At 42.7% G+C, this 25709-nt stretch overlaps 1 protein-coding gene across 1 annotated transcript in view; it reads right to left on the bottom strand.

Moving 5' to 3' along the window:
* Window positions 1-1263: 1263 nt before the first annotated feature.
* The window catches only part of ncapg.L (non-SMC condensin I complex subunit G L homeolog), a 38856-nt gene continuing 14410 nt past the window's right edge, over window positions 1264-25709 (bottom strand). The window contains 16 exon segments of the mRNA NM_001088387.1: window positions 1264-1484; window positions 3958-4033; window positions 4343-4423; window positions 6042-6192; window positions 6427-6588; window positions 7490-7664; window positions 8817-8998; window positions 9699-9968; window positions 10059-10178; window positions 11234-11344; window positions 11596-11775; window positions 12121-12210; window positions 14115-14238; window positions 21452-21592; window positions 22981-23130; window positions 24332-24524. Coding sequence (NP_001081856.1) covers window positions 1361-1484; window positions 3958-4033; window positions 4343-4423; window positions 6042-6192; window positions 6427-6588; window positions 7490-7664; window positions 8817-8998; window positions 9699-9968; window positions 10059-10178; window positions 11234-11344; window positions 11596-11775; window positions 12121-12210; window positions 14115-14238; window positions 21452-21592; window positions 22981-23130; window positions 24332-24524 — 2330 coding nt within the window. The 3' untranslated portion in view covers window positions 1264-1360.

The raw sequence follows: 25709 nt of genomic DNA, 5'->3' as shown, positions 1-25709 counted from the left end.
CAGCACTTTGACTCGTGTGATTGGACAGACTGATGGTTTCTTGCCTGTGGGTATCACCCATTCATTCGTTTGATACTTTCTTGCCCAATATAGGGGGTGGCAGCGTTATGTGGCCTTTGCTGGACATAGATCTGATCCTACTCGACTGTATTCAACTGAGGACAAACACAAGGGATCTGTGGGACAGGCAAGAAATAGGAGGAATATTGCTCACTACAAGAATACCCTGGGCCGGGGTTTCGTTTTAATGAAGAAGCGCCAGCCTGGGGTATAGCCTTTAAAGGGATCCTAACATTTAAAGGGGTTGTTCACCTTTGAGATAACTTTTAGTATGATGTAGAGAGTGACATGCTGAGATTGGTTTTCATTTTTTTAATATTCAGCTGCTCTCCATTTTCAGCAATCTGGTTGCTAGGGCCCAAATTCCCCTGGCAACCATGCATTGATTTGAATAGGAGACTAGAATATAAATAGGAGAGGCCTGAATAGAAGGATCGGTAATAAAAAGTAACAATAACATGTGTAGCCTTACAGAGCTTCTTTAGAAGGGGGTCGGCAACGCCCATTTGAAAGCTGCAAAGAGTCAGAAGAAATAAAAAACTATAAAAAATAATGAAAACCAATTGAAAAGTTACTTAGAATTGGCAGTTCTATAACGTAATAAAAGTTACCTTAAAGGTGAACCAAGGAGAAGGAAAGGTTAAAACTAAGTAAGCTTTATCAGAAAGATCTATATAAATATACCAGTAATCCCTCAAAGTAATGCTGCTCTGAGTCCTCTGTCAAAAGAAACACTGCATTTCTTTCCTTCTATTGTGTACTCATGGGCTTCTGTATCAGACTTCCTGTTTTCATCTTAAACCTCCAGGGTTAGGGCTTGAGCATGCTCAGTTTGCTCCTCTCCCTACCCTACTGTAAGCTGAGCCCAGAGCTATAAGTGAGGAGGGAGAGACTCTGTCAGGAAGTGATGTCAGACCAAGCTAATATGGCAGCTGCTATCCTAAACAACCAGAGAGCTTCTAGATTCAGACATGGTAAAGCATTCTGCATAATAAATATATAGAGTTATAACTTGCACTTTTGTGGCTGATCTATTGGCAATAAACTGCTTCAGTAGCTTTACTTCTCCTTTAAGAATAATGCAGAATTTGTACAAGCCTTAGAGCATTGCGAGTGTTAAAGCTGAAGCTTCTGGGCCCCCGCACATCAGGATGCCTTCATGGGAATTAACTACCAAATAATAAAAAAAAAAAAAAAGTGTCATTTTTTTGCAAACTTTATTGTGAGGTTTTGGAGAGGAAAGTAATAATAAGAATATGAGCCATGAACACTACAGTGTAGTTCAGCGACATGAGACCTTTTAATTCGCTTCCTCATTAAGTAACTTGGAGAGATTCTTTTTTGTTTTTTCCAAAGCTGCGGTTTTAGCTCTCCGCGATGGTCTTGTATTGACAGGAACGCACTGCGACTCTTCCTGACGCTCCCTGAAAAGAACAGAATACGGAGGTTGAGGAGTGACCTTCAGCAGCGCATCACTGACTCTCAACACTTTCATTCAAAAAAATTCAATTTTAGGTCATTTGTACCATGAGTTTCCTACTGCACATATTCCACGTATGAACGTATAGAAGAATCAGAGGCCTCTTTCCAAATTGCAAATGGGGGTCACTGACCTCAGCAGCCAAAAACTAGGGCTACAGTTTTATTATTTATTTGTTTTGGCACTCTAGCCAATCAGCTTCCAGTCTGTTATTTACACCACTGCCTGGTTGCTAGGGAAAATTGGGCCCTTGCAATCACATAGCTGTTTGAATTCCAAACTGGAGAATTTCTGAACTTTTAGGGGCCCATTTAGTAAACCTCGAATTTATCTGATTGAGGTTTTTAAGGGGAAAACTTATTTATTTAGTTTTATTTTAAAGTCCATGAAGTTGTTTCTTGACATTTTAATCTTCCCTGGATAATCGGATTTTATATAAAAATTTTGGCCAGTAATCTAAAAAAAAAAGAAGAAAAAAAGCAGAATTTTCTCAGAGAAAATTCGATAGTCAAGGTTTCAGAGTGTCAATCACGTGATTTGACGCTCGATTTTGTCGCGACTAGGCTTGGACGAAGTTTAGTTTCGCCAAAATTTTGCAGTTGGCAAAATGTCGCCGACGCCCATTAGTCAATTTATTTTCAACTTGCGTTAAATTTTTCTTCATTTACTTTTTTGACGCACACCGCCATAAAGTCTATGGTCGTCATTTCCGCAAAAAGGCGAAAAAAAATTAGTCCAGCCCTAGTCGCGACATCTTCATTGTTCAAATTTGTTCAATTTGCGCAAGGCAATTCGGTCGACTTTTGCATTCATAAAAATAATTTGAGTAATTAGAGTTTCAGTAAATTGGCCACTAAAAAACTAAATAATTTAAAATCGAGACGGATTTCAAGGGCAGGTCCTTATCCCGACAGTCTGTATTTACGGTCATTGTGAAAAGCTCCACTTGTTTAATGACCTTGCTCCAAATAGACGATTAACATTTAGGGGGTCAAATTTCGAATTGAAGAAAACTTTGAAATTTTAATTCAAAAAGACCAATCAAAATTTATTACAAAAAAAAAAAAAGTTTTTTTTTTGTCGAATAGGTCCGTATTCAGGTGAATTCGAATCATACAAAACGAAGGAATAGCGCATTCTACCGAATTCAATTCAAAGTCCCCCCCCCAAAAAAAAAAACACATTGACTTTTCAAAGTCCACCAATTGACTCCACATAGGTTCCAGGAGGTCCCCCTATAGGCTAAAATAGCAATTCGGCAGTTTTGAGATGGCGAATGGTCGAAGTCGAATTTTTAAAGAGAGAGTACATGATAAATTTCGATATTCGAATTTTAACATTGACCTTTGATAAATCTGCCCCTTAGAGGCACATATATCAAAGGTTGAATTTGAAATTCCCATTAACTTCAAATTTGACCAATCTAGATTTAATATTAAAATCACTTTTTTTTTTCTTTTTTTAAACTCGGGTGAATCAAAAACTCGAAAAAAAGAAAACTCGAATCAAGTTTGATTGAAGTTTTTTTCTGGAAAAAAACGAAGTCACGGAAGGCTGCAAACAACTCAGAATTGATCCCTGGACGTCTTCCATTGACAAAAACAGCCATTCGGCCAAATTTGAGTTGTTAAAGGGCCAGATTATGAAAAATCTTGAAAATCGATTTAAAATTTTTGGAAAAACTCTAATCAATTTGGCTACCTCCCTAGTCAAATTTGCCAGTTTTGACCATAAAAAAAAAACTCGAAAATTAGAATTTCAAATTAGAATTTTCAATTCAACCCTTAAAGGAGAAGGAAACCCCCAGGGCGCTAAACCCCTCCCCCCCTCCCCTGTGCTGCCCCCCCTCCCTCCTCCCCCCTGGCCTACCTGTCCCCCTGGGCAAATGCCCCTAACTTTTTACTCACCCCTCTGCGCAGGTCCTGTCCACGGAGTACGCAGTCGCCATCTTCTCCCACGCGCGTCTTCTTCCTGCTCTGATCGGCGTTTTCTGGCGCATGCGCAGTAGGAACAGGTACCGGTACGGCTCTACTGCGCATGCGCCGAATGTCACGAAGTGAAATCGGAAAACTTCGTGACATTCGGCGCATGCGCAGTAGAGCCGTACCGGTACCTGTTCCTACTGCGCATGCGCCAGAAAACGCCGATCAGAGCAGGAAGAAGACGCGCGTGGGAGAAGATGGCGACTGCGTACTCCGTGGACAGGACCTGCGCAGAGGGGTGAGTAAAAAGTTAGGGGCATTTGCCCAGGGGGACAGGTAGGCCAGGGGGGAGGAGGGAGGGGGGGCAGCACAGGGGAGGGAGGGAGGGGGGGCAGCACAGGGGAGGGGGGGAGGGGTTTAGCGCCCTGGGGGTTTCCTTCTCCTTTAATAAATCTGCCCCTTAGAGTAGTATAAAACATTGGCAAGTGTTCCTACATTTCAGCTTCTGCCTCCTCCGCTTTACTGGCTTTCCTACGAGTTGCAGCAGCAGCAGCAGGTCCCTTCCTTCGACCTTCAAAAACCAAAAGCAGAAAATGAGTGCGACACAAGTAGATGGGGGCAGGTGTATAAAATCTACTGTATATTCAGACATGCCGGGGAGAGCACAGAGGGTTGTGTTACCCTTTAACTGTTCATCGAACATCATGGTTTGTGCCAGTAATGAACAATATTTAGTAAAACCTTTAACCAAATGCATCTGATGCTCATGGTTGGGGTGTGATTAATAGGAGCGTTATTTTGCTGTATTTAGGACAGATGGGTCATTTGATAATTCTTCGTGGGGGGGGACAAGTAACCCTCCAATAGTAATGGGTCGTACCTTTAGTAGCTTTCCCTCTTGCAGCTTTCTCTTTCACTGTGTCGGTGTTCTCATCACAATTTGCCTCATCTTTTTGTTTTCCTAAGGAAACAGATTTTAAAAAAGATTTTCGGATTAAAAAGGGGCAGCATGAAGCCAAATGTGTAATATTCTCCCCCCCCCCACCCGCTCTGAAGGAAACCCACTGGAAGGCATCGTTCAGTTTCCTCCTGGGTCCGTCTCACACGTTATACTTACGATTGGCTCCGGATAACACATGAGCCCAGGTGCAGGAGTATTAATAAGAACGGCCGATTGCCCCTCCCACTACAGGTCCTGACCAATGGAAACACTGAAAATGGATTATCCTGAGACACTAGTAAGGGCCACAATTATCAGTTCTCTGTGTTTATATCACACAATAATCCAGGGATGTACCGAATCTAGGATTTGGTTTGGGATTCGGCCTTTTTCAGCAGGATCGAATCCAAAATGTGCATATGTAAATTAAGTACGGGGAGGGAAATCGAGCGACTTTTTGTCAAAAAACAAGGAAGTAAACATTTTTCCAACACTCCCAACCTAATTTGCATATGCAAATTAGGATTCGGTTCGGTATACGGCCGCATCTTTCATGCAGGATTTAACCGAATCAAAAATAGTGGATTCGGTGCATCCTGACCCCAATCCTTTCCATTGGTTACATCCCCCTGGCACATTGCTGCTTTTGTTTTATTGTTTTTTCTTTCCCAAACACAGAATATCTCAAACTCCTGATGAGAACGGTCCATTTACTGGTTGTTCCTCCCCTGAATGATCATTTCCTTTCTTGTTAAGCTCATTACTGTTATTCTAAGGCGAATAAAAAAATGTGATTCTTCTTTGACTGTGAGCACTAGTGATGTGCGGGTCAAGCGGATCTCGCACTCTTAGTGGGTGGTGGGAGGGTGAGTTTTCCTGCTCTCCCCACCCGCCACCGTCAAATGTCGGTTTCCGGGTTCTTTTTTTTATAGATGCTGCGCCTGCTCGCCCCGCCCCTTTTGTGATGCCATCGGCGGGGCGAGTCTATAAAAAGAACCCAGAAGTTGGATGTGGGCACAGGGAAATCCCGGCCCGTATATGACTAGTAAGCGCCACTGGTGCAGGGACTGCAGGGCTGTGTAATCTATTTAGAATATTTCAGTTGTTGATGATGATGATACAGGTATGGGATCCGTTATCCAGAATGCTCAGGACCTGGGGTTTTCCGGATAATGGATCTTTCCGTAATTTGGATCTTCATACCTTAAGTCTACCAGAAAATCATGTAAACATTAAATAAACCCAATAGGCTGGTTTTGCTTCCAATAAGGATTAATTATATCTTAGTTTGGATCAAGTACAAGCTACTGTTTTATTATAATTTGCATGAAATGGAGTCTATGGGAGACAGCCTTTCCGTAGGTTTCCACATAACGTATCCAATATATATATTATAGAATTCATATCTAAATGTAACAAGCAGCAGAGTTCCTGTAATGTTAGTGTCATTCCTTAACTCTTGTTTATTAGGTCCTCTATTGCGCAGCTTTCTCTATATATCTATATATCTAGTCATGTGTATTATATTATATATATATATATATATATATATATATATATTAGCTACAGGCTCAAGATTTATTTTATCCTATTTTTATATTTGATATAAGCCAAACATAGAACAGTGGCATTTAATTACCTTCCTCGTTCTCCTGCAAATTGGTGCGGTCTTCTGTTTCCTTAGACACCTGAGGTTCCGTTTCCTTAGATACCCGATGTTCTTCCCTACCGCTTCTTAACTGACTCCTGACTTTTTCTATTGCTCTTTCACAGACCTTATCAGTCACATCCTATAAAAGAAAAGTGATATATAGTGATATATATATATATATGTATGTTACTGACTGGCCAGTGTTCCAATGAGAATATGCAGAAGACAATAAAGTGCCTAGAGACAGGCTGGAGAACCACAAAGTTCTCGATCAATGTTAAATGACTACATGATGTTCTAGAAGAAGGAATAGAGATGGACAGTAGATTTTCCAGCTGTATGTAAGAGTTGGGGTTAATGGAAGGGGCAGTACCTCCACAGCACAGTCCAACAGCGGTAGCAGATCTGTTGAGTTTTCTCTGGAAAGCTCTAGAGAACACAGAGCCTTGGCATAGATACGGACATCTGGAGCTGTAGGGTCTTTTAATATTTCATTGCATATTTTTATTGCCAAGCCATCGTGCACCATAGCAGCCTGAAATAACAGATCAAAGAGAGAGTTATTGAGAAAACTACATCCATTTTCACAAAATACTGGATTATAAAGAAGAAACTAAGTTAAAGGAAAACTAAACCCCTTAAAAGAAAACCACCACCACCACCTTCCACCGGTTTTTCCCGGAGTTACGCAAATCTCTGGGCCAAGTGAAATGGGACAGAGTCGCCCTTCACTAATGTGGACATATCCATGCAGAATAGCACAGCTGAGCTTTAGGGACCTTCTTTGGTATCTATGATTTCTCCCAGAAGTGACCGACTACACAGCTTTTTCTCTCATGTGCAGTTGGGGTGAGTCTGGTATTCGTGCCAACTGAGAATTCATTGGTGGAAATAATCCCATCTATGTTATGCCCACCAGCTGCAATCACTTGCTAAAGCTCCAGTGTCTGGGTGTCATGGGTGATGTAAAATGTCAGTAGAAAGCAACAAGATTGTTGGGACACTTGGGAGATTATTTGGCAGACTAAGGGTAAGGGCACATAGGCAGATTCGTAGCGACAAATCTCTTCTTCAGGGTGACAATCTCCCCGAACTGCCTTCCCCTACTTTCCCTGCCGGCTATAATGAAAAATCGCCAGCGGGATGGCAGTCGCAGTGCTTCGTTTTCCAAAGTCACCCGAAGTTGCCTCAGAAGGAAACTTCGGAAAACGAAGCGATGCGAGTGCCATCCCGCTGGCTATTTTTCGTTATAGCCGGCAGGGAAAGTAGGGGAAGGCAGTTCGGGGAGATCGTCACCCCGAAGAAGAGGAGATTGTCGACCGGGGTGACTAATCTCCCCGAATCTGCCCGTGTGCCCTAAGGTTTCAGCTGGGTCCTAAATAAATGCCGGCGAGTGTGAATGGCAGAATACATAGAGATAAGGAGCCAGCAAGTACCTGATAGTCCTGAGATTGTTTGTTCTGTGGATTTAATCCGCTGGGTCTGGTGAGATCCACAAGCAATTCCGCTACATTAGCAACATCGACATCAGCCAAAGGAGAGCTCGCTGGGGCATTAAAGAGAGTCTGTAAAGTGGGTAAGAAAGCTTCTGCAAAACACTCTTGATTTGACCTACAGAGGGATAAAGAAATCGGTAAATAATGGCATCCGACTCTTCACTGGGGCTTTGATATTTGTACCAATTTGTAACGATGATTCCTTCTCCGTAAAAGGAAAACATTGGAGAGTAAGGATGTGAGCGGATGATACGGAGATCTGTCAGTTATCCAAAAAGACAAATGCATTGGTTCATACAGTGAAATACCTTTGTTTCATTCATTTGAGAAGAAAATAAGGGGGATACTGAAACCCAACAAGCAGCGGCAATATGGAATTATGGATGTTAAACAAGATTCCTGTGTCTGGCTCTGAATTGTCAGTCCTGCTTATTGAATAGCTACACCGGAAGGAGGAGAAATCATGAAACATCTTTCCTAATGGGGCAAAAACATTTGGGCATTGCCTCAAAGGTCCTTTATGTTTGTAAAGAGAGGGAGGAAAGATGGAATTAGGGTTTAAAGGGGTTGTTCACCTTCCAAACACTTTTTTCAGTTCAGTTGTTTTCAGCTTGTTCCCCAGAAATAAAGACTTTTTTCAATTCCTTTCCATTATTCACTTTTTCCAAAATCTAAGTGTAAAGTTGAATGTTCGTGTCTCTGGTGTTTGTCAGCTCAGTAATTCAGGTGCAGACTCTGAACTATTACAATTTTGCAACATTTAGTTGATCCATTTCTCAGCAGCATCTCTGGAGTATTAGCAACTATTGTATCAATTCTAACAGTTGCCTGTAATGAAACCCAGAGATTCTGCTCAGCAGGGACTAAGATAAGAAATGTATCAACTAAATGTATCAATTTAGAACAGTTAACAGGGTCGGCGACCCCTTCTACCAGAGCTGCTTTAGAAGGTGAAAAATGACACTTTACACTTCAATATTAGAAAAACAGCCACACATAGAAAATCGAAAGTCATTGGAAATGTTATTGTTTCTGGTGATCTATCTGAAAACAAGTAGTTGATTGAAGGTGAACAACCCCTTTAAATGTCTGCATCTATGAAAGAACGTCTTTGTAAGTTCAACAACTGTTTTTTTTTTTTTTTGCAAAGCTCAGCCATTTAAAGTAAACACGCATGGTTAAAAGAGGTGCCCAGTCCCCAAGCTGTACAAAGAAGAATTAGCTTGAGGCCCAACCCAGTAAGAGCCAATACAGACAACAAACAAACCTGCAAGAATATGCGAAAATAGGGAAGAAAACTCCCAGGCAATGTCGAAGCTTTGTATCCTCCTCCGTGACGGGATTGTACCACAGCAAGATCAAACGGGAGAGAAGTTTGGCGCTGATTAACCTTCCGGAGAACATGAGCTTGGCCAAGCCTTCCGCTGTCTCGGTCCTTATTTCTGCAATCTAAGAAGGAATAGAATGAGGCCTGTTATGGACAACATGGACACTCTGGAGAGATCTTATGGCTTAAAAGGGGTTGTTCACCTTTAGTTCATTTTTAGTATGATGTAGAGAGGGATATTCCGAGACAATTTGCAATTGGTTTTAATTTTTTGGTTTTGAGTTAGTTATTTAGCTTTTTATTCAGCAGCTCTCCAGTCTGAAGTGCAAGGGTGCTAATTAACCTAGCAACCATGCATGCAAACTGGAATATGAATAGGAGACAGAAAGAGAAGTAATTAAAAAGTAGCAACAACAATACATTTCTAGCCTTACAGGCCATTTGCTTTTAGATGGGGTCAGCGACCCCCGATATGTAAGCTGGAAAGAGTCAGAAGAAGAAAGCAAATACATTTAACAAAAAAACAAAAAAAATACAAAAAAATAACTATAAAAAATAAATAATGAAAACCAATTGAAAAGTTTCTTGGGATTGGCCATTCTAATAACTAACAAATGTAACTGAAACGTGAACCACCCCTATAAGGTGTTATGCTTATGTGTATTAATGAACACTGATTATGGTAGAGAACTTGCTCTTACTACAGTGGATTACACATACACTGTAGTTTCCTAAAAATTAAACAAATCCATTTTGTCTGCACCGCTCTCTCTCTGCCATAGAGGAGAGAGAGAGAAAGAGAGAATAAATATGGCTAATTACCTCACTGTCCAAGAAGCCAGAGAATAGGTGCAGGATGCCATTAACAGTGGCGGTTTCTTCTTGGACTTCTTCATTCGTTAGATTTTCATCTACTGAATCAGGCTTTTCTTGCTCTGAAATATCTTCATCTGCATTCTCCTGAGCTTTACACTGGGAATCATCGGGATTGGTGGGCTTAGATTTCAGAATGTCCATGCCGAACAGCAGGAGCATATCAAACACTGCATTCAGGGCACTGTTTTTGACTTTCACCTCATCCAGCTGCAAAATCTGTTTTTATTTGGGGGGTGGAGAAAAATAAACGGTCATACAGCACTTTAGAATAATGACTCCGTACAGAACAGAGGTGATTATTCTTACTTGTAATAAGAGTGGGAGGTGTTGCCTTGCAAAGTCTTTATTCTGCAGAGCACAACAGCCGATGCACAGCACTGCCATATTCCGAACGGACGGGTGAACGTTGGTGATGCCAGGAAGAATCTGTCCCAAAGCAAATGTGTTTCTTTGTAAAAGCAGTGATTAAATACAGAAAAACTGCTGCAAAAAATGCTGCCTTGAGCTATTCAGTGCAGTCAGGAAAATCTTGTATTCACTGCAAGCCTATGATCTGTGCCTTTAAAGTTGCCCACAGCAAAGCGCCACCTTTTGAGTGTCAGTGGCACTGCACATGCTCAGTGTGCTTTGGGTTGCGGTTGAAAAGCTCAGCTTAGGGGTCATCAAAACATTAGGATACATCTATCCAAAAAGCTGATGTTACAATCCTGATGAAGAATACACTGCTTGCTGAGCTGCCATTTAATGGGAATCTGAACAAATTACTAATCAGCCTTGTAAAGTGAACTGTATGTTGTGTGTATATAGGTAAATATATATATATATATATATATATATATATATATATATATATATATATATATATATATATATATATATATATATATATTTTATATTGGGAGTTGGATCCTAAGCTCAGGTAACTGACAGCACGTGATGTAAAGCAGCATAAAGAGAATGGGGATCTATTGGAGACATATATCTTTACTGCTAAAGGGCTGTGGTTGCCTTGGGCTGGTACAGAAACCCAAAACAATGTTCAGCATTTCTACCTACTACTGTGTTAAGGTTCTGTGTTAGTTCTCCTGAAACCCAGGATGGCTGATTTCTGGAATGTTTTTCATGTCCATGCCATTATGTATTCTAGCTAGGGATGCACTGAATCCACTATTTTGGATTCGACCGAACCCCCGAATCCTTTGCGAAAGATTCGGCCGATTACCGAACCCTGGGATGGGAAAAACATTTTTTCTTACTTCCTTGTTTTGAGTCACAAGTCACAATTTCCCTCCCCATTCCTAATTTGCATATACAAATTAGGATTCAGTTTGGCCGGGCATAAGGATGCGACCTAATCCAAATCCTGCTGAAAAAGGCCGTAGTCCAAACCGAATCCTGGATTCGGTGCATCCCTAATTCTAGCACCGCAGTTCTAAACAGCAACAATGTAATGACCAGTCCTAAGTCAGGAATAAACTTACCAGCGATTCACAGATTTCATTTAAAGTTCCCCCGAGTCCCTTGGAAAGTGACAGGTGCTTGAGAAGTTCATTACACATTATCAGGCATTTCAGGAGTGTTTCTGGGTCATTCTACAATACAAGAAGGAACACTCTATAAGCGATCAAGCACACGGTTCTCAAGTGTTACTGCAGTGATGTCCAACCTGCGTCGCTCAAGATGCCGTTTAATTACAACTCGTAGAATCCCATCTACAAGTGTTGAGTAAGAGCCGCCAGAAGCCCTGCCTTTTTAAAATGCTTAAAAACCATAAAATATAGAGAACATGTTCCAGGCCAAACCACTGTATTGAAATACAATAATAATAATAATAATAATAAACCTTCTCCACGCGGATCTCCTTCATTTCTGGCTCCTCGGCTTCTTTAATGAGCTGAGTTTTCAGACTCTCCAGCTCTTTCACCTTCTCCTTTAATTCAGAGGCCCGGCTGTAATCTTCATTAGTTAAACTGTCCTCCAGTGCCTGCTTGGCTTCAATGAGCTGCACTTTCACATCAGCAAGCTGCAACAAACATCAGCATTTAGTAATACAGAACGGCAACAGCTAGAATCATTTGGGCTGCTAATTTCCACATGTCCACGGTCAAGAGACATTTTGACCATGGACAGCAACAAAGGGCACACGAGGAGATTAGCAGCCAAAACAACCGACTGACTCTAATGAGAAGACACTTAATTGCTGGGATTTTGAACATTAAAATAAAAAAAATTAAAAAAAAACACTCCTCTTTGGCCCAAATGAAGACTCATTGAAATATCAATTTCAAATGAACGGAAAAAGAAAATAAAAAATAGCATTGCTCTGCAAAAAGCAGAACCCTAACATTTCATAGACGTTTTTACTTGCCTTCAATTGTAACTTCCTGGATTGAGCAGCATCTTTTGGGTTGTCCACGGTGACAATTGGCTCTCGCAGCTCAGAGATGATTTCTGCAACCTAATAAGAATAAAAAAAAAAAGGGGTTTTACCAGAAAAGTTTATTTCCAATAAATCTACTCTAAATTAAATGACTGAAAAGCAGAATGTGTGCGCTATGAAAACTATACCCTGTACATTGCAGGTCTCTCTAAAAATAAAACATCCCATAAGTAAACAAAGTCTTTTCATAAAACCTTTTTCTAACAGAATCTGCCACTCACTAATGCCTTCATACAGAGACCCATTTATCAAAGGTTGAATTTCAAACTCACAAGAGTTTTTTTTTAACTCAAGGGTAGGACTACACGGATGTTTTCGGCGCAATCCGAGGCGCTGCGACAAATCTCCTGCGACGGAAATAAGGTAAGAGATAGAAATGTCGGATGAAGTTGATCGAACGCGGCATGACTGCGACTTCATCTGACATTTCTCTTACCTTATTTCCGTTTCATGAGATTTGTCGGATCGCGCCGAAAACGTCTGTGTAGTCCTACCCTAATATATTCAAATATACTAGATATTATATTGGGAGATTTTTTTTTTTTTACGAAAAAAACTGGAATATCTAAAACTCGGATGTATATTACCGACGCAAAAACTCAGATGTAATTTGAATAAACTTGAATAGAGTTATTTCTCAGGAAGGCTAATAACATCTTCATATTGGTCACTGGATCTGCCATTGATTTATACATGAACTCGGCAGGTTTAATGTGAAGAATAGTCAAATTCAAATTATCATCAGGGTATAGGTTTAATAAATCTCAAAATTTTAATTAAAGGGGAACTATCGCGAAAATTAACATTTAATATAAGCTTCAGCATACTGAAATAAGGGACTTACTAAATACAATCAACTAAAACATTTTTACTGTTTCTGAAATAATCAAGTTCATCTTCACTATCCCTCTCTCAGCATTTGTTTCTCTTCATTCTGTCTTCATTCAATAGTTGGGTGTCAGATGAATGATCCAATATATCTTATAGGGGGGCTCCTTTTGCCTAGATGTATTAGAGCTCACTCTATTAAAATCACCAGACATCATGTCTCTCTACATGCAGAATTTGTGCAAAAGGCATTTTATTTTGTTGGATTTTGTTTGTACTGGAATCAGTTATTTGAGTGAGCTCTAATACATCTGCCAAGAAAGGAAGCCTCCCTATAAGATATATTGGATAATTCATCTGGCACCCAACTGCTGCATGAACAGAGTGAATAGAAACATGTTGAGAGAATAGTGAAGATAAACTTGATTTCAGAAACAATGCAGAATATTTAAATGATTATATTTACAAAGTTTCTGATTTCAGTATGATCAATCTCATATTAAATTTCCATGATAGTTCCCCTTTAAAATTGGAATCGAGTTTGGATAATTCATAATTCGAATCTGAGAGTTTTGACTATAAAAAAAAAAATTGAAAATTCGAATTTGCAATTTGAACCTTAATAAATCTGCCTCTAAATGTCACCATTTTAAATATTAAAGCTCTCAAGCTTCTATGAGGCTCTGAGCTCACACACAAGTTGTTTCACCCAATGAATGGACAGTGCTGTTTTTTCCTCTTACATCTAGAACAGAGGCAAAACAATCCTACTGGGTTTATTTAAGGCTTAAATTATTTTTTACTAGACATGAAAATCCAAATTTAGGAAATATGCTTTATCCAGAAAACCTCAGGCCCTGAGCATTCTGGATATCGGGTCCCATGACAGTTCATTTATAAAGCCATGATACAGCAGGAAATATTGTTAGAAAATATACTTAAACAAACAAACGAAATAAAGGATTTTTTAGAAAAGGATTCCTTTATAATAAACAAACATCTCAAGTTCGTTGAACAGTTCTGAAAGCCTGCATTATTTTGTGTGATCTAAATGTTCCTTGCTTGGTATAGTGGAAAAAAAAAATTGTACGTACGGTTTGAATTCGCTTGTCGTCGTCTTTAAGAACAAAAAGCAGTAATTCTGCCAAGGAGGATATTAAAGAGGTTGGGGTGTTCTGCATAACAAGGATCTCTTGGAGAACAGCAAGAAGGCGTTTCCTGTAATCACAACAATAGGATTTTTTGATACTCACCGTTAAATCCTTTTCTCTGTAGTCGATAGGGGGACACAGGGAACAGCTGGGGTTAAGCTCCACCCTCCGGAGGCAGGACACTTGTATGAATAATCAAAAGGGGGCGTGACCTAGGGACTGGCTTAACCCTGATGCTACGCCAACCTATTCAGTTTGTACCAAAGAGACTGCTAAACAATAGGAATAAAACTTCAACTAGCAGAACTGGTAACTCAGGGAGTATTCCCTCATGGACCAACGTGGTCAACATCTCGCCGCGGGGCGGGAAGCCCTGTGTCCCCCTATCGACTACAGAGAAAAGGATTTAACGGTGAGTAGCAAAAATCCTATTTTCTCTGTCGTCTCAGGGAACAGCTGGGGACTTATCAAAGCAGCCCCAAGAACAGCAGGGTGGGAGCGAAGAGATTGTGGTACATTACTGTACCACTGAATGTAACACCTTTCGGCCAAAGGCAGCCTCCGAAGAGGAAAAGGTGTCTATTTTGTAGAATTTAGAAAATGTGTGAACAGACGACCAGGTGGCCGCTCTGCAGATCTGATCCAGGGTTGCTGAATTGCGCCAAGCCCAGGAAGCTCCCATTGATCGAGTGGAATGTGCTTTTACATGCTCTGGAGGAGATTGTCCTTTGGAAATGTAAGCTTGTCGTATGGTGTCTTTCAGCCATCTAGCAATGGACGATTTAGATGCCGCCATGCCTCTTCGAGGCCCATTAGGAACTACAAACAGTCTTTGAGAACGTCGAAAGGACTTAGACTTTTCCAAGTACCAGCGAAGAGCTCTGACCACATCTAGGCTGTGAAGTCGTTTCTCCTTAGGGTTCTTAGGTTCCGGGCACAGGGACGGTACCACAATTTCCTGGTTTATGTGGAATGAGGACACAACCTTGGGTAGGAAGGATGGTACTGTGCGTAGAACTGCTTTATCTTTGTGGAATACTAGATAAGCTGGGTCACATGAGAGAGCACTCAGTTCCGAAACTCTTCTGGTTGAAGTAATCGCTACTAGGAACACTGTTTTCCAGGTGAGCCACTTCTCAGGAACTGTGCCTAACGGTTCGAAAGGGGGATCCAGTAAGGCTTCCAAGACTAGATTGAGATCCCAACCAGGAATCGGAGGACGAAATGGAGGAACTAAATGGGCTACTCCTTGTAGAAAAGTGTGCACAGGATCTTCTAGAGCTAGGCGTGAGTGAAACAGAGCCGACAATGCCGAAACCTGCACCTTCAAGGAACTCAATTTGAGGCCCATCTGGAAACCTCGCTGTAGAAAGGATAGGATTCTTGGGATATTCAACTCGAGAAAAGGTACTTGTGCTTCCTTGCACCAGTTCCAGTAACTGCACCATACCCTGTGATAGGCTTTGGACGATGTAGATTTGCGTGACTTTAACATTGTGTCAATAACCTCTTCGGTTATGCCCTGTCTTCGCCATATGTCGGCTTCAATAGCCATGCCGTCAAAGCAAATAGGCCCGGGTTGTGATGGGCTATGGGTCCCTGACACAGGAGGTCCATTCTGGATGGAAGGCGAACAGGTTGTGCTGCCGACATTTCTTGGAGATCGGAGAACCAGGTCCTCCTGGGCCAGAAGGGAGCTATCACAATCACTGTGGAATGCGATACTTTGATCTTCTTGAGGACCCGAGGCAACATGGGTAGTGGTGGAAAAATGTAGGCTAGGTTGAACTGCCAGGTCTGGGTCATGGCATCCACCCCTACTGCTAAAGGATCCCGAGAGCGGGCGAAGAATCTCTTCACTTTGCGATTGGTTCTGGAAGCCATTAGATCGATTTGAGGTAGTCCCCATTGACTGACAAGATCTGAGAAAACTTCCGGGTGAAGCTCCCATTCCCCTGGGTCCAGATTGTTTCGACTGAGAAAATCTGCTTTTGTGTTGTTCACTCCTGGGATATGGATAGCCGACAGCCTTACAAGATGGAGTTCCGCTCATCTCAGAATCTCCTGAGTTTCTGCCAGTGCTGCTTTGCTGCGGGTTCCACCTTGTCTGTTGATGTAAGCCACAGTGGTCGAATTGTCGCTCTGAATTCTCACTGACTTTGTCTGCAAACGGGTTGACCAGTGATGAAGAGCCAGTCGCACTGCCCGAAGCTCCAGTATGTTTATGTGAAGCTTGGATTCTGTGAGGGACCATGTACCCTGCACGGATAGGTTGTCCCATGTTGCTCCCCAGCCCCGGAGGCTGGCGTCTGTCGTGATTACCTTCCAATCCGGAATCGCCCAGGATTGGCCCCTTGATAGATTGTCTTGTTGCATCCACCATTGTAGAGATTCCTTTACTGTTTGAAGAAGTTTGATCTTCTGGGAAAGAGGACCCCTTTTCCATCCCGACAGGATGTTGTTCTGAAGAGGGCGTAAATGAATCTGTGCAAATGGGACTGCTTCCATGACCGAAACCATGGATCCCAGTACCCTCATGGCCATTTGTGTAGTTGGATTCTGGATGAGAGATAGTTTGGAAACTTGGTCTCTGATCCTCAACTGCTTGTCCAAAGGTAAGGTCACCCGTTGTGTGAGGGTGTTGAACTCTAGACCCAGGAATGTCATCTGGTGGCTGGGAATTAGACTGGACTTCTCCCAGTTGATTGTCCAGCCAAAGTCTTGGAGTAATCGATCGCCGTCCGAAGATCTGCTCTGCCCTTCTCCAATGTTCTGGACTTCAGAAGAAGGTCGTCCAAGTAGGGTGTCACTGAAACACCCTGAAGTCGCAAAGAGGCAGCCGTAACCGCCATGAGCTTGGTGAACACCCGAGGGGCCGATGATAAGCCGAAGGGGAGGGCTACGAACTGGTAGTGGAAGTTCTTGAAGGCAAATCTCAGGAAACGATGATGAGGTTGCCATATCGGCACATGAAGGTACGCATCCTTGATGTCTAGGGACATCAAAAATTGTTCTGGTTCCATTCCTCGAATCACAGAGCGCAGGGTCTCCATTTTGAATCGTACTGAGCGTATGTGCTTGTTGAGGAATTTCAGATCGAGAACAGGTCTGAAGGATCCGTCCCTCTTGGGTACTAGGAATAGATTGGAGTAAAACCCGGAGAATTTCTCCAGCGTGGGCACGGGAACAATTACTCCGTTCTGTTCCATGTTGGATATGCATTCCAAAAAGGCTTGAGCCTTGGCTGGATTGACCGGGATTCTTGACATAAGGAATTTTCTGGGGGGGAGAGAAGAAAAATCCAAATGGTAGCCCTCTGAAATTATTTCGTTTACCCAACTGTCTGATGAATATCGGTTCCACACCTCCCGGAATTGAAGCAACCTGCCCCCTATCGGATGCTGTGACTCCGGAGGGGATGCCCCGTCAACCTGATGTGGACTTGTCAGTTGTGGGCTTGTTGTGAAACTTGTTGGTCTTCCATGTAGAACGTCCCTTGTCACTGTTCTTTGATCTAAAGTGGGAACGTTGGGGAGGACTACTGCGTCTGTTGTAACGTCCACTTTGGCCACGAAAAAATTTTCTGCGTCTGTAGGAAGGATTGGTCTTGCTTTTGCTCTGGGGTAGAAATGTACTTTTTCCCCCCGTAGCCTGTGATATGATTTTTTCTAATTCTTCACCAAAAAGTCGCTGCCCCTTGAAAGGAAGTGAGGTTAATGACTTCTTTGAACTGATGTCCGCTGTCCAACTCTTAAGCCAGAGGGTTCTGCGGGCGGCTACCGATAGAGCTGAGGTGCGGGCAGTAATCTGGGCCGCATCCAAGGTAACGTCACATAAGTAAGCGGAAGACTCAGCAATGGATTGTGCCGTGGCAAGAAGTTCCGATCTAGAGACTCCGTGTTGAATGTCTTTGATTAGGGAATCGGCCCATGTTTGTATGGCCCGTGCCACCCAGGAAGAGGCTAGTACCGGTCGAAGAGTAGAACCTGCGGATGAGTACAGAGACCGCAAAAATCCCTCTAGACGTCTGTCAGATGGATCTTTAAAAGCTGCCGAGTCAGTGACTGGTAGTGCTGTGGCCTTCGATAATCTGGACACTGGAGCATCAACTGTTGGTGGCATGGACCACTTGTCCACCAATTCTCTGGAAAAGGGATAGGACTTGGAGAATTTACGGGTCGCTTGGAATTTTCGTTCTGGAGAGTTCCACTCATCTTGTATGATGGCGAGGAGTTGATCATGAGAAGGGAAGACTGTGGCGGACCTTTGCTGTCTTTTGAATAAGCTAGCGGTCTGAGGTTGTTCTGAGGGAGTAACCTTGAGGACCTCTAGTACTCCCTTAATGATACTATCAATGTCGTGCTGTGGCTAACGACCCTTATGGTCTTCGCATTCATCCTCTTCCTCCCCAGAAGACACATCGGATAGAGGTAGTTCACCCTCTGACTGGGATGAGTCGGCTTCCGCTGATGAGGCGTCTGAGGGAGTAAGGTTACTAACTTCAACCCTTGAAGTGTCTACTCGTTTGCGTTTCCCACTGGATTTCTGACCTAGCTTGGCTAAAGCTTTACCCAAATTATTTGCGATGGAGGGTAAACTCTGTAGGGATGCCAGTGATTGAGACAGCTGGATAGCCCAGAGTGGAGCTGGAGGGTCTGAAGAAGTTCCAGCTACCTCATCAGGAGATGGGTCCTCTAAATTGGAAATCCCAGTCTGAGAATCCATAGGATTGGATGTAACCCCTGGAATTGGAGCAACTCCCTGCCCCCCTGAACAAGGTCTGCAGAGAGGCTCACCCTGACCCCCTGGGATTTTTGCATTGCACTTAGTACACATAAAATAAGTGACCTGTGCTGCTGCCACTGCTGCTCTCCCCCCCGGTCTAGGGAATAAACCCCCTGACTTACCTTCTGCCATGGCAGTGTCTGAGGTACTCACTGAGCAGGTTAGGCAGGTGTGAGGGATGAAGCTGACCCTGGCAAATGTATGGTGCACTCGGTCAAATGTTGCTGCTGTTATGTGGAGAAACTCCTAACAAGTAAGCCTGTGTGAGGAGTGAGAAGCGTCTGCTTAAGCCTGTAAGCCGGAACCCTACAAGTGCAGGCGTCGCGCTGTAATGCGGCGCGACAGATCAAAATGGCGCCTGGAACGCAGCCGACGCTGAACTGAGGGATGCGTTCCACCTAGGCGCGCGAACAATCAAAATGGCGCCTGGAACGCACCCTGCGTGTAACTCAGTGCGCACAACGGCTGGCCGTAACAGGGAGGAGGGAGATGCTGCTCCCACACCTCTCTTTCGCCTCCTCCAGAGCCCAGGCTAGTGAGGGCCTGTACCTAAAGGACAGAGCCTGGGGAACACGAACAGTAGCAGAAGGCCACTGTAGAGGTACTGAGGAGGAGGAGGGCGGGGGAAAACGACAGGCAAACCCCAAAGCAGCGCTTATATTATATATTATAGGGAAGAGTACACATCACCTCACACACACACACCGGCCAAACCTTCTGCATCCTTATCAGGAGCAGGGATGTATGGGTGGTCGATATAGCCAGAGGGCTAGGTTAAGACCCCGGTATGTATTCCCACGAGGGAGGTCTCTCCTACGGAGACAGGTAGCCCTGTTCCTGGGAGACCCCTTTTTTGCCAGCCTGAGCTGGTCTGTAAAACCTTCTTTTCTTCCTGAAGAGGAAATGTCCAGCCTCCTAGCAGGACACTTAAAAACTGAATAGGTTGGCGTAGCATCAGGGTTAAGCCAGTCCCTAGGTCACGCCCCCTTTTGATTATTCATACAAGTGTCCTGCCTCCGGAGGGTGGAGCTTAACCCCAGCTGTTCCCTGTGTCCCCCTGAGACGACAGAGAAAACAAGATGAACACAAGCATGTGTAGTGATAACTTAAAGGAATTGTTCAGGATAAAAAATAAAAACTGGGTAAATAGATAGGCTGTGCAAAATAAAATATGTATCTAATATAGTTAGTTAGCCAAAAATGTAATGTATAAAGGCTGGAGTGACTGGATGTGTAACATAATAGCCAGAACACTACTTCCTGCTTTGCAGCTCTCTTGGGGGCAGATTCACTAAAGGGTGAATTGTTGCCAGCCAACGATTCGCAAACATCGGCAGACAAATCCACTACAACTACGCAAATTCACTAATACGCAAAGTTGTGCCCTGGGCAACCAAAACTCCCGACTTTTCGCTAGCGTTACTTCAGCAGTGGGAGCATTTCATAGCGAAGATGCACTAACGTTCGTTTGTGCCTAGCGAAAATTCGCCAGCGTTTTTTGAACTTTAGTGCATTTTGGGCACATAGGATATGATGTGACTGAAGATTGAGGAAGATGTAGCTTCCTTTTTAGCACTTCGCCTGGTCGGAAGTGGCGAATTTAACTCTTGTGAAAGAGGCAACGTTCGGTAAAATCAGCATTTTAGTGAATTTGCGGAGTAAATATCGTTCGTCAGAGCAAAAAGTCGCCTGGTGAGAGTGCGAATGAACGCTAGCCATGGTCCCAATCACTAGCAAATTGATGCCTGTGCCTGTTAGTGAATAGGTGATGTCCCTGCGGGTGGCAACGCTGGTGAAAAGCTGGTAGCGTTAGCCACTTCGCCCTTTAGTGAATCCTCCCCTTGGTTTCCACTGATTACCAGGCAGTAACCAATCAGTGAGTGACTTGAGGGGGGCCACATGGGTCATAATGGTTGCTTTTGAATCTGTGCTGCATGCCAAGGATCAATTGCAAATTGAATTAACAATAATGTCCCATGTGCCCCCCCCTCAAGTCACTGATTGGTTACTGCCTGGTAACCAATCAGTGAAAACCAAGAGCTGCAAAGCAGGAAGTAGTGTTCTGGCTATTATGTTACACACCCAGTCACTCCAGCCTTTATACATTACATTTTTGCCTAACTAACTATATTAGATACATTTTTTATTTCACAGGAGGAAAGGAACTGTTCCTTTAAAAAGCTAAAACATCAAAAGTTTTACAAGACCAAATTACAGTTTAATGGAAGGTGAGAAATTGAATTGAGCAGAATGTCAGTAAAATAAGACATTCTATTGCAAAAACACTCAGTAAAAAAAAAAGTATTCACTAGGAGAATTTCATTAATTTCAGTAAAAATAGTTTTAACCCTCTTGTGAGATTTGCAATTTCTTTTCCATCTAATGAAGGAAGAAGCGGCTTGCTAGATTGTGAAAAGGTAAAAGGCATAATGAGCGTGTGTGTGAAGGTTTCTATGGAACAGGTGAAGCGCAGCCCAATAAAGGCTGTGACCTACCTGCCTCCTTCCTCGCTGGTATCCAGGCAGCCTATTGTGAGAATCAACTGTTGCCCAATAAACTCTTTAGTCATCAAGTCTTCAATTTTAGTCATATCCGCTCTCTGGTCTTCTGACAGAACGGGCAAGGTCTGAAGGTAACTGAATCATTAAAAAGAAGCAATGCATCAGCGTGACGATTATTTATTTTAGCAATATATTTTATCAAATAAACTTGATATTCTGGACAAAATCAAATACAGACGTTTCCTTTCTTACCCAAGTTCCCTGTGGGGAGTGATCGTCAAGAGTAAACGTGTAATATGAGCTTTGTCTCATAAAAGGAAGAAACTTTCTAAATATAACCAATTAATCAGGCTACTCTATACGACCCCCCTCTCAGCAGCAGGGGTCAGAGTCAGATTTTGATGGACAGCTCTAATACATTAGTATGTGCTCCCCGTGCCTAAGCAATGTATTAGAGCTAACTGTCCTTGAATATATCCATCATGTAGAAATAGATTGCTTAGGGAAAACATAGTGAAGGGCAACTTGATTATTTCAGAAATAGTACTGAATATTTAAATTGATTATATTTTGAGAACGGAATATGAGCTTAATAATTTCTTTTCGCTGTAGTTCCCCTTTAAAGAAACACACGCCAATCTGTCTGCATGTAGAGAGGATAATGTGCGTTCTGCTGTAGTAGTAGTCTAACAGAAAGTACACGGAACTCCAATCAATGTGAAGGATTATAAGTGTTGCTAAGGGGTATATGATTCTATGTAAGTACCACCACACTTATGGGGTTATGCAATAAAAGGAGCAATGTTTGCAGGAGATCTAGCAACTGACCAGCTGTAAGCATTTATTGGTCAGCGGTTTAAAAGCAGGAATTTTATTGGTTGCTTTGGGGTACTGCACCTGGATAAACTTTGTGGTTTTTACTACATGTGGGGGGTTAGGATATTCTTAGCTTATAGAGAAATATGCCATACAATAATGGTAGGTGTGGAACTCTTCTTAAAGGGATACTGTCACTGGAAAACGTGTTTTTATTCAAAATGCAGTTAATGCAGTTAACAGTGCTGCTCCAGCAGACTACGGCAATGAAATCCATTTTTCAAAAGAGATCTTTTTTTTATATATTTAATTTTGGAAACTGACATGGGTCTAGACAGTCATTTTCCCAGGTGTCTCCAGTCACGTGACTTGTGCTCTAAAAATTTCAGTCACTCTTTACTGCTATACTGCAAGTTGGAGTCATATCCCTCTACTCCCTCCCTACCCAGCAGCCCACAAGCAGAACAATGGGAAGGCAACCAGATAGCTCCCACACTTGTTGGGTTAGGAATGAGATTTTATATGGTAGAGTGAATTATCTGCAGTGTAAACCGTGTAATTTAGAACTAAAAACCACATAAATAGAAATCTTGACAGAATCCCTTTAAACACAATCATGCAGGGGAATTTATTATTCATAGAAAGATCAAGTAAAACAGTTCATTGTTCTAAGAAAATGGTAATGGTGCACACGATCAATGTCTCACCTTGACAAATAACTGGCATACACAGCAGGCTCTGGCAAAATGTTTTCTAGTGCTGCTTCTCCTTCATCACCCTTGGACTTTAGGTGTTCACACAGTGCTCTCCAATAGAGAACATTCTCAGGTGTAAGGGTCTCCACTGGGATCAATTTCCTTAGAATAAAAAAAATAAATAAATAAACATACAGTCAATCACTCAAACCAGGAAGGGGGCAACCTACAGCACTCAAAATGTTACAGAAAGTCAAACCCACATCACCCCCCCCCCAACACTCTTTGTGATATGTGCTAGCTGGAGCCACATTGTCTCGTCTCACTGTGTATTAGTATACTGCTGAGATGACAATAAAGTTTACTTTGACTTTGGAGGCTTTCAATGCCAGCACTAAACAAAACTGCCTTTTGCCTTTCACCTCTTATGGAAAGCTGCCTACTTCAACCTCCATCTTACATTTGGATTTCTCCAGTGCAGCACTGCCTGAAGAGTGGGGATAGTAGCTTAAAGGAGAACTAAACCTTACACCTCCCTCTTTGCAGCCTCTATTCTTTTTAGAAGTCTGCACCCCGCACTAAATCTGTAGCGTTGCTCAAACGGGCCATCATCCCCTGTCTTATGGTCTTCTTCTGTTAGAGCGGCGACGTCGATCTTGAAGGAGTATGCTCAGTTCAATCTATGTCCTGAATCGGCTTCTACTGCACATGCTCGGGCAAGATCTGTATCGGCCACTTACAGAAGAGGTCAGAAGACGGCGCCTTTGAACTCCACTGCAAAACTGTGCAGATTTATTGCAGGTCAGCAGACAGGGAGAGTTTGGAGCAGAAAAGATTGTGCGGGGGGGGGGGGGGCAGTGGAGTCTTGATTATGGGTAGGGTTTTATTATTCAAAAAGACAAAGCAGCAGCATAGAAATTATATGCCATACTACAAACTAAGTCTAATAGCTGGAAAGTGTCAGTATCAAGTAGTTGCTGCGCCCGCAATGGTTCCCTCTCAGCCCCGTTAATGTTTGCGCAGCTGACCTTGCGAACTGATCTTCTGTCTTGCTTCCATGACGCTTGGCTGGGGGCGGATCAATCCTTCCATCAGTTGAAGTCCTGTTTTCATTTGTAATTAGTCTATGGAAGGATTGCGCCGCCCCCAGCCAAGCGTCACTGAAACTGCACAGAAGATCTTTTAGCAGTGTTGTCGGGTCAATGGAGGTTCACAGAGCTGGGGCGGCTTTGAGGGGAACTATTGCAGGTGCAGCAACTACTTGATACTGACACGTTCCTATGATTTTTATAGAACGTGTCAGAAGGCAAAAGCCAGGGGGCCAATACCATTTAAAAAAGCGTATAGTCTGTTTCGATCTTACCTTTCATCCAGGTTTTTACAGTTCTGAACCAGCTCACCGACAGGGGACACAGAGAACAAGGCATTAAGTGCCGATAATGAAACTTCTGGGGAATTCTCCACATCTAAACGATGTAGCAGATCTAAGACATCACCTTCTGAATATTGCAGCCAAGCCTGAATAAGCTTTTTCTGAATGACATCTTTCACTGCAGCTATCAAAAGCAGAAGAGATTTATGAAGAGGTTAGTGTATATACATACTGCTGTGGCCCCAGGGCCACATTCACAAATGAGTAGCCGTTGCCTGCGTTGTTCTGGGTATAGTACTTCTACAATTAAATTGCAAAATGGTCTTTCCTCTGTTAAATATAAATACTGTTTGTTAGCTGGAAAAAATGTCCACACTTTGTCAGTTGATCATCTTTTTAAGCAAAGTTTGTTTAAGCAAAACAAAAGGCTATGCAGGGGCTGTTCATTCACAAGTATCTTTTGAGAATATCTCCGAATTAATCCTGCAGCCACTCTGCTTCAAATCAGCTGTTGAACTGGTCTTGAGCACCTTTCATTTCTGCATTCACATTCAGTTGAAGGGCATGCAGCTCTTTTGCAGACCGATTTGTCTTAAAGTCGTGAATTTAATAAGCTTACCATAGACCCTTGATTGTATTCAGCCTTTCCTTGTCCTTTAAAGGAGAAGGAAAGGCCCATTTACTTGGGGGTGCTAAAAGTTAGACACCCCAAGTGATTGTATATACTTACCCGATACCCCGGGCCTGTGCTCCTATCAGCAGAAAACTGCACCGGCCCAGGGGTTCTTCCAGTGAGCACCTCGGATCGATCGGCTTCCTTCTTCAAGCAGGTGCGCATGTGCAGTAGAGTGAAAAGCTGAACTTTAACAAAAAAGTCTATTTCATTCTACTGCGCATGCGTCTGCCCCGGGAAATTTGAAGAAAGAAGCCGGAAGAGGATCGCTCTGTGGCACTCGCTGGTATAACTCAGTTTTCTGCTGATAGGAGCACCTCGGTGTCAGGTAAATAAATATAATCACTTGGGGGTGTCTAACTTTTGGCACCCCCAAGTAAATAGGCCATTAATTCTTAAAAGGACAAGGAAAGCCAAATTCCCTGTGGGAGCTTCAATAGGTCAGACACCCTCAGAGAAATTCAAGTACTCAAGTTTTCCCCCCTAACTGCTCCTTATATATATGAAGAAACAATTATTGACACAAGTCATGTATCCTTGTATCCTTAAAAACAACTTTTAATATTTTATTGCTGCATCTAACATTAATATATTACTATTTACTAAGCAATGAGCAGCTAGAAAAAGATATATTTTTGTGTGTTTTTTACACCACTTCCTAAGGGCTCTTACTGACGAGCGGTTGCAGCTGCGCTC

This window comes from Xenopus laevis, chromosome 1L (assembly GCF_017654675.1).
Source record: "Xenopus laevis strain J_2021 chromosome 1L, Xenopus_laevis_v10.1, whole genome shotgun sequence".
NCBI lineage: Eukaryota > Metazoa > Chordata > Amphibia > Anura > Pipidae > Xenopus > Xenopus laevis.
Note: the sequence above shows the minus strand (reverse complement) of the source record. Positions and strands in the feature narration are given on the sequence as shown.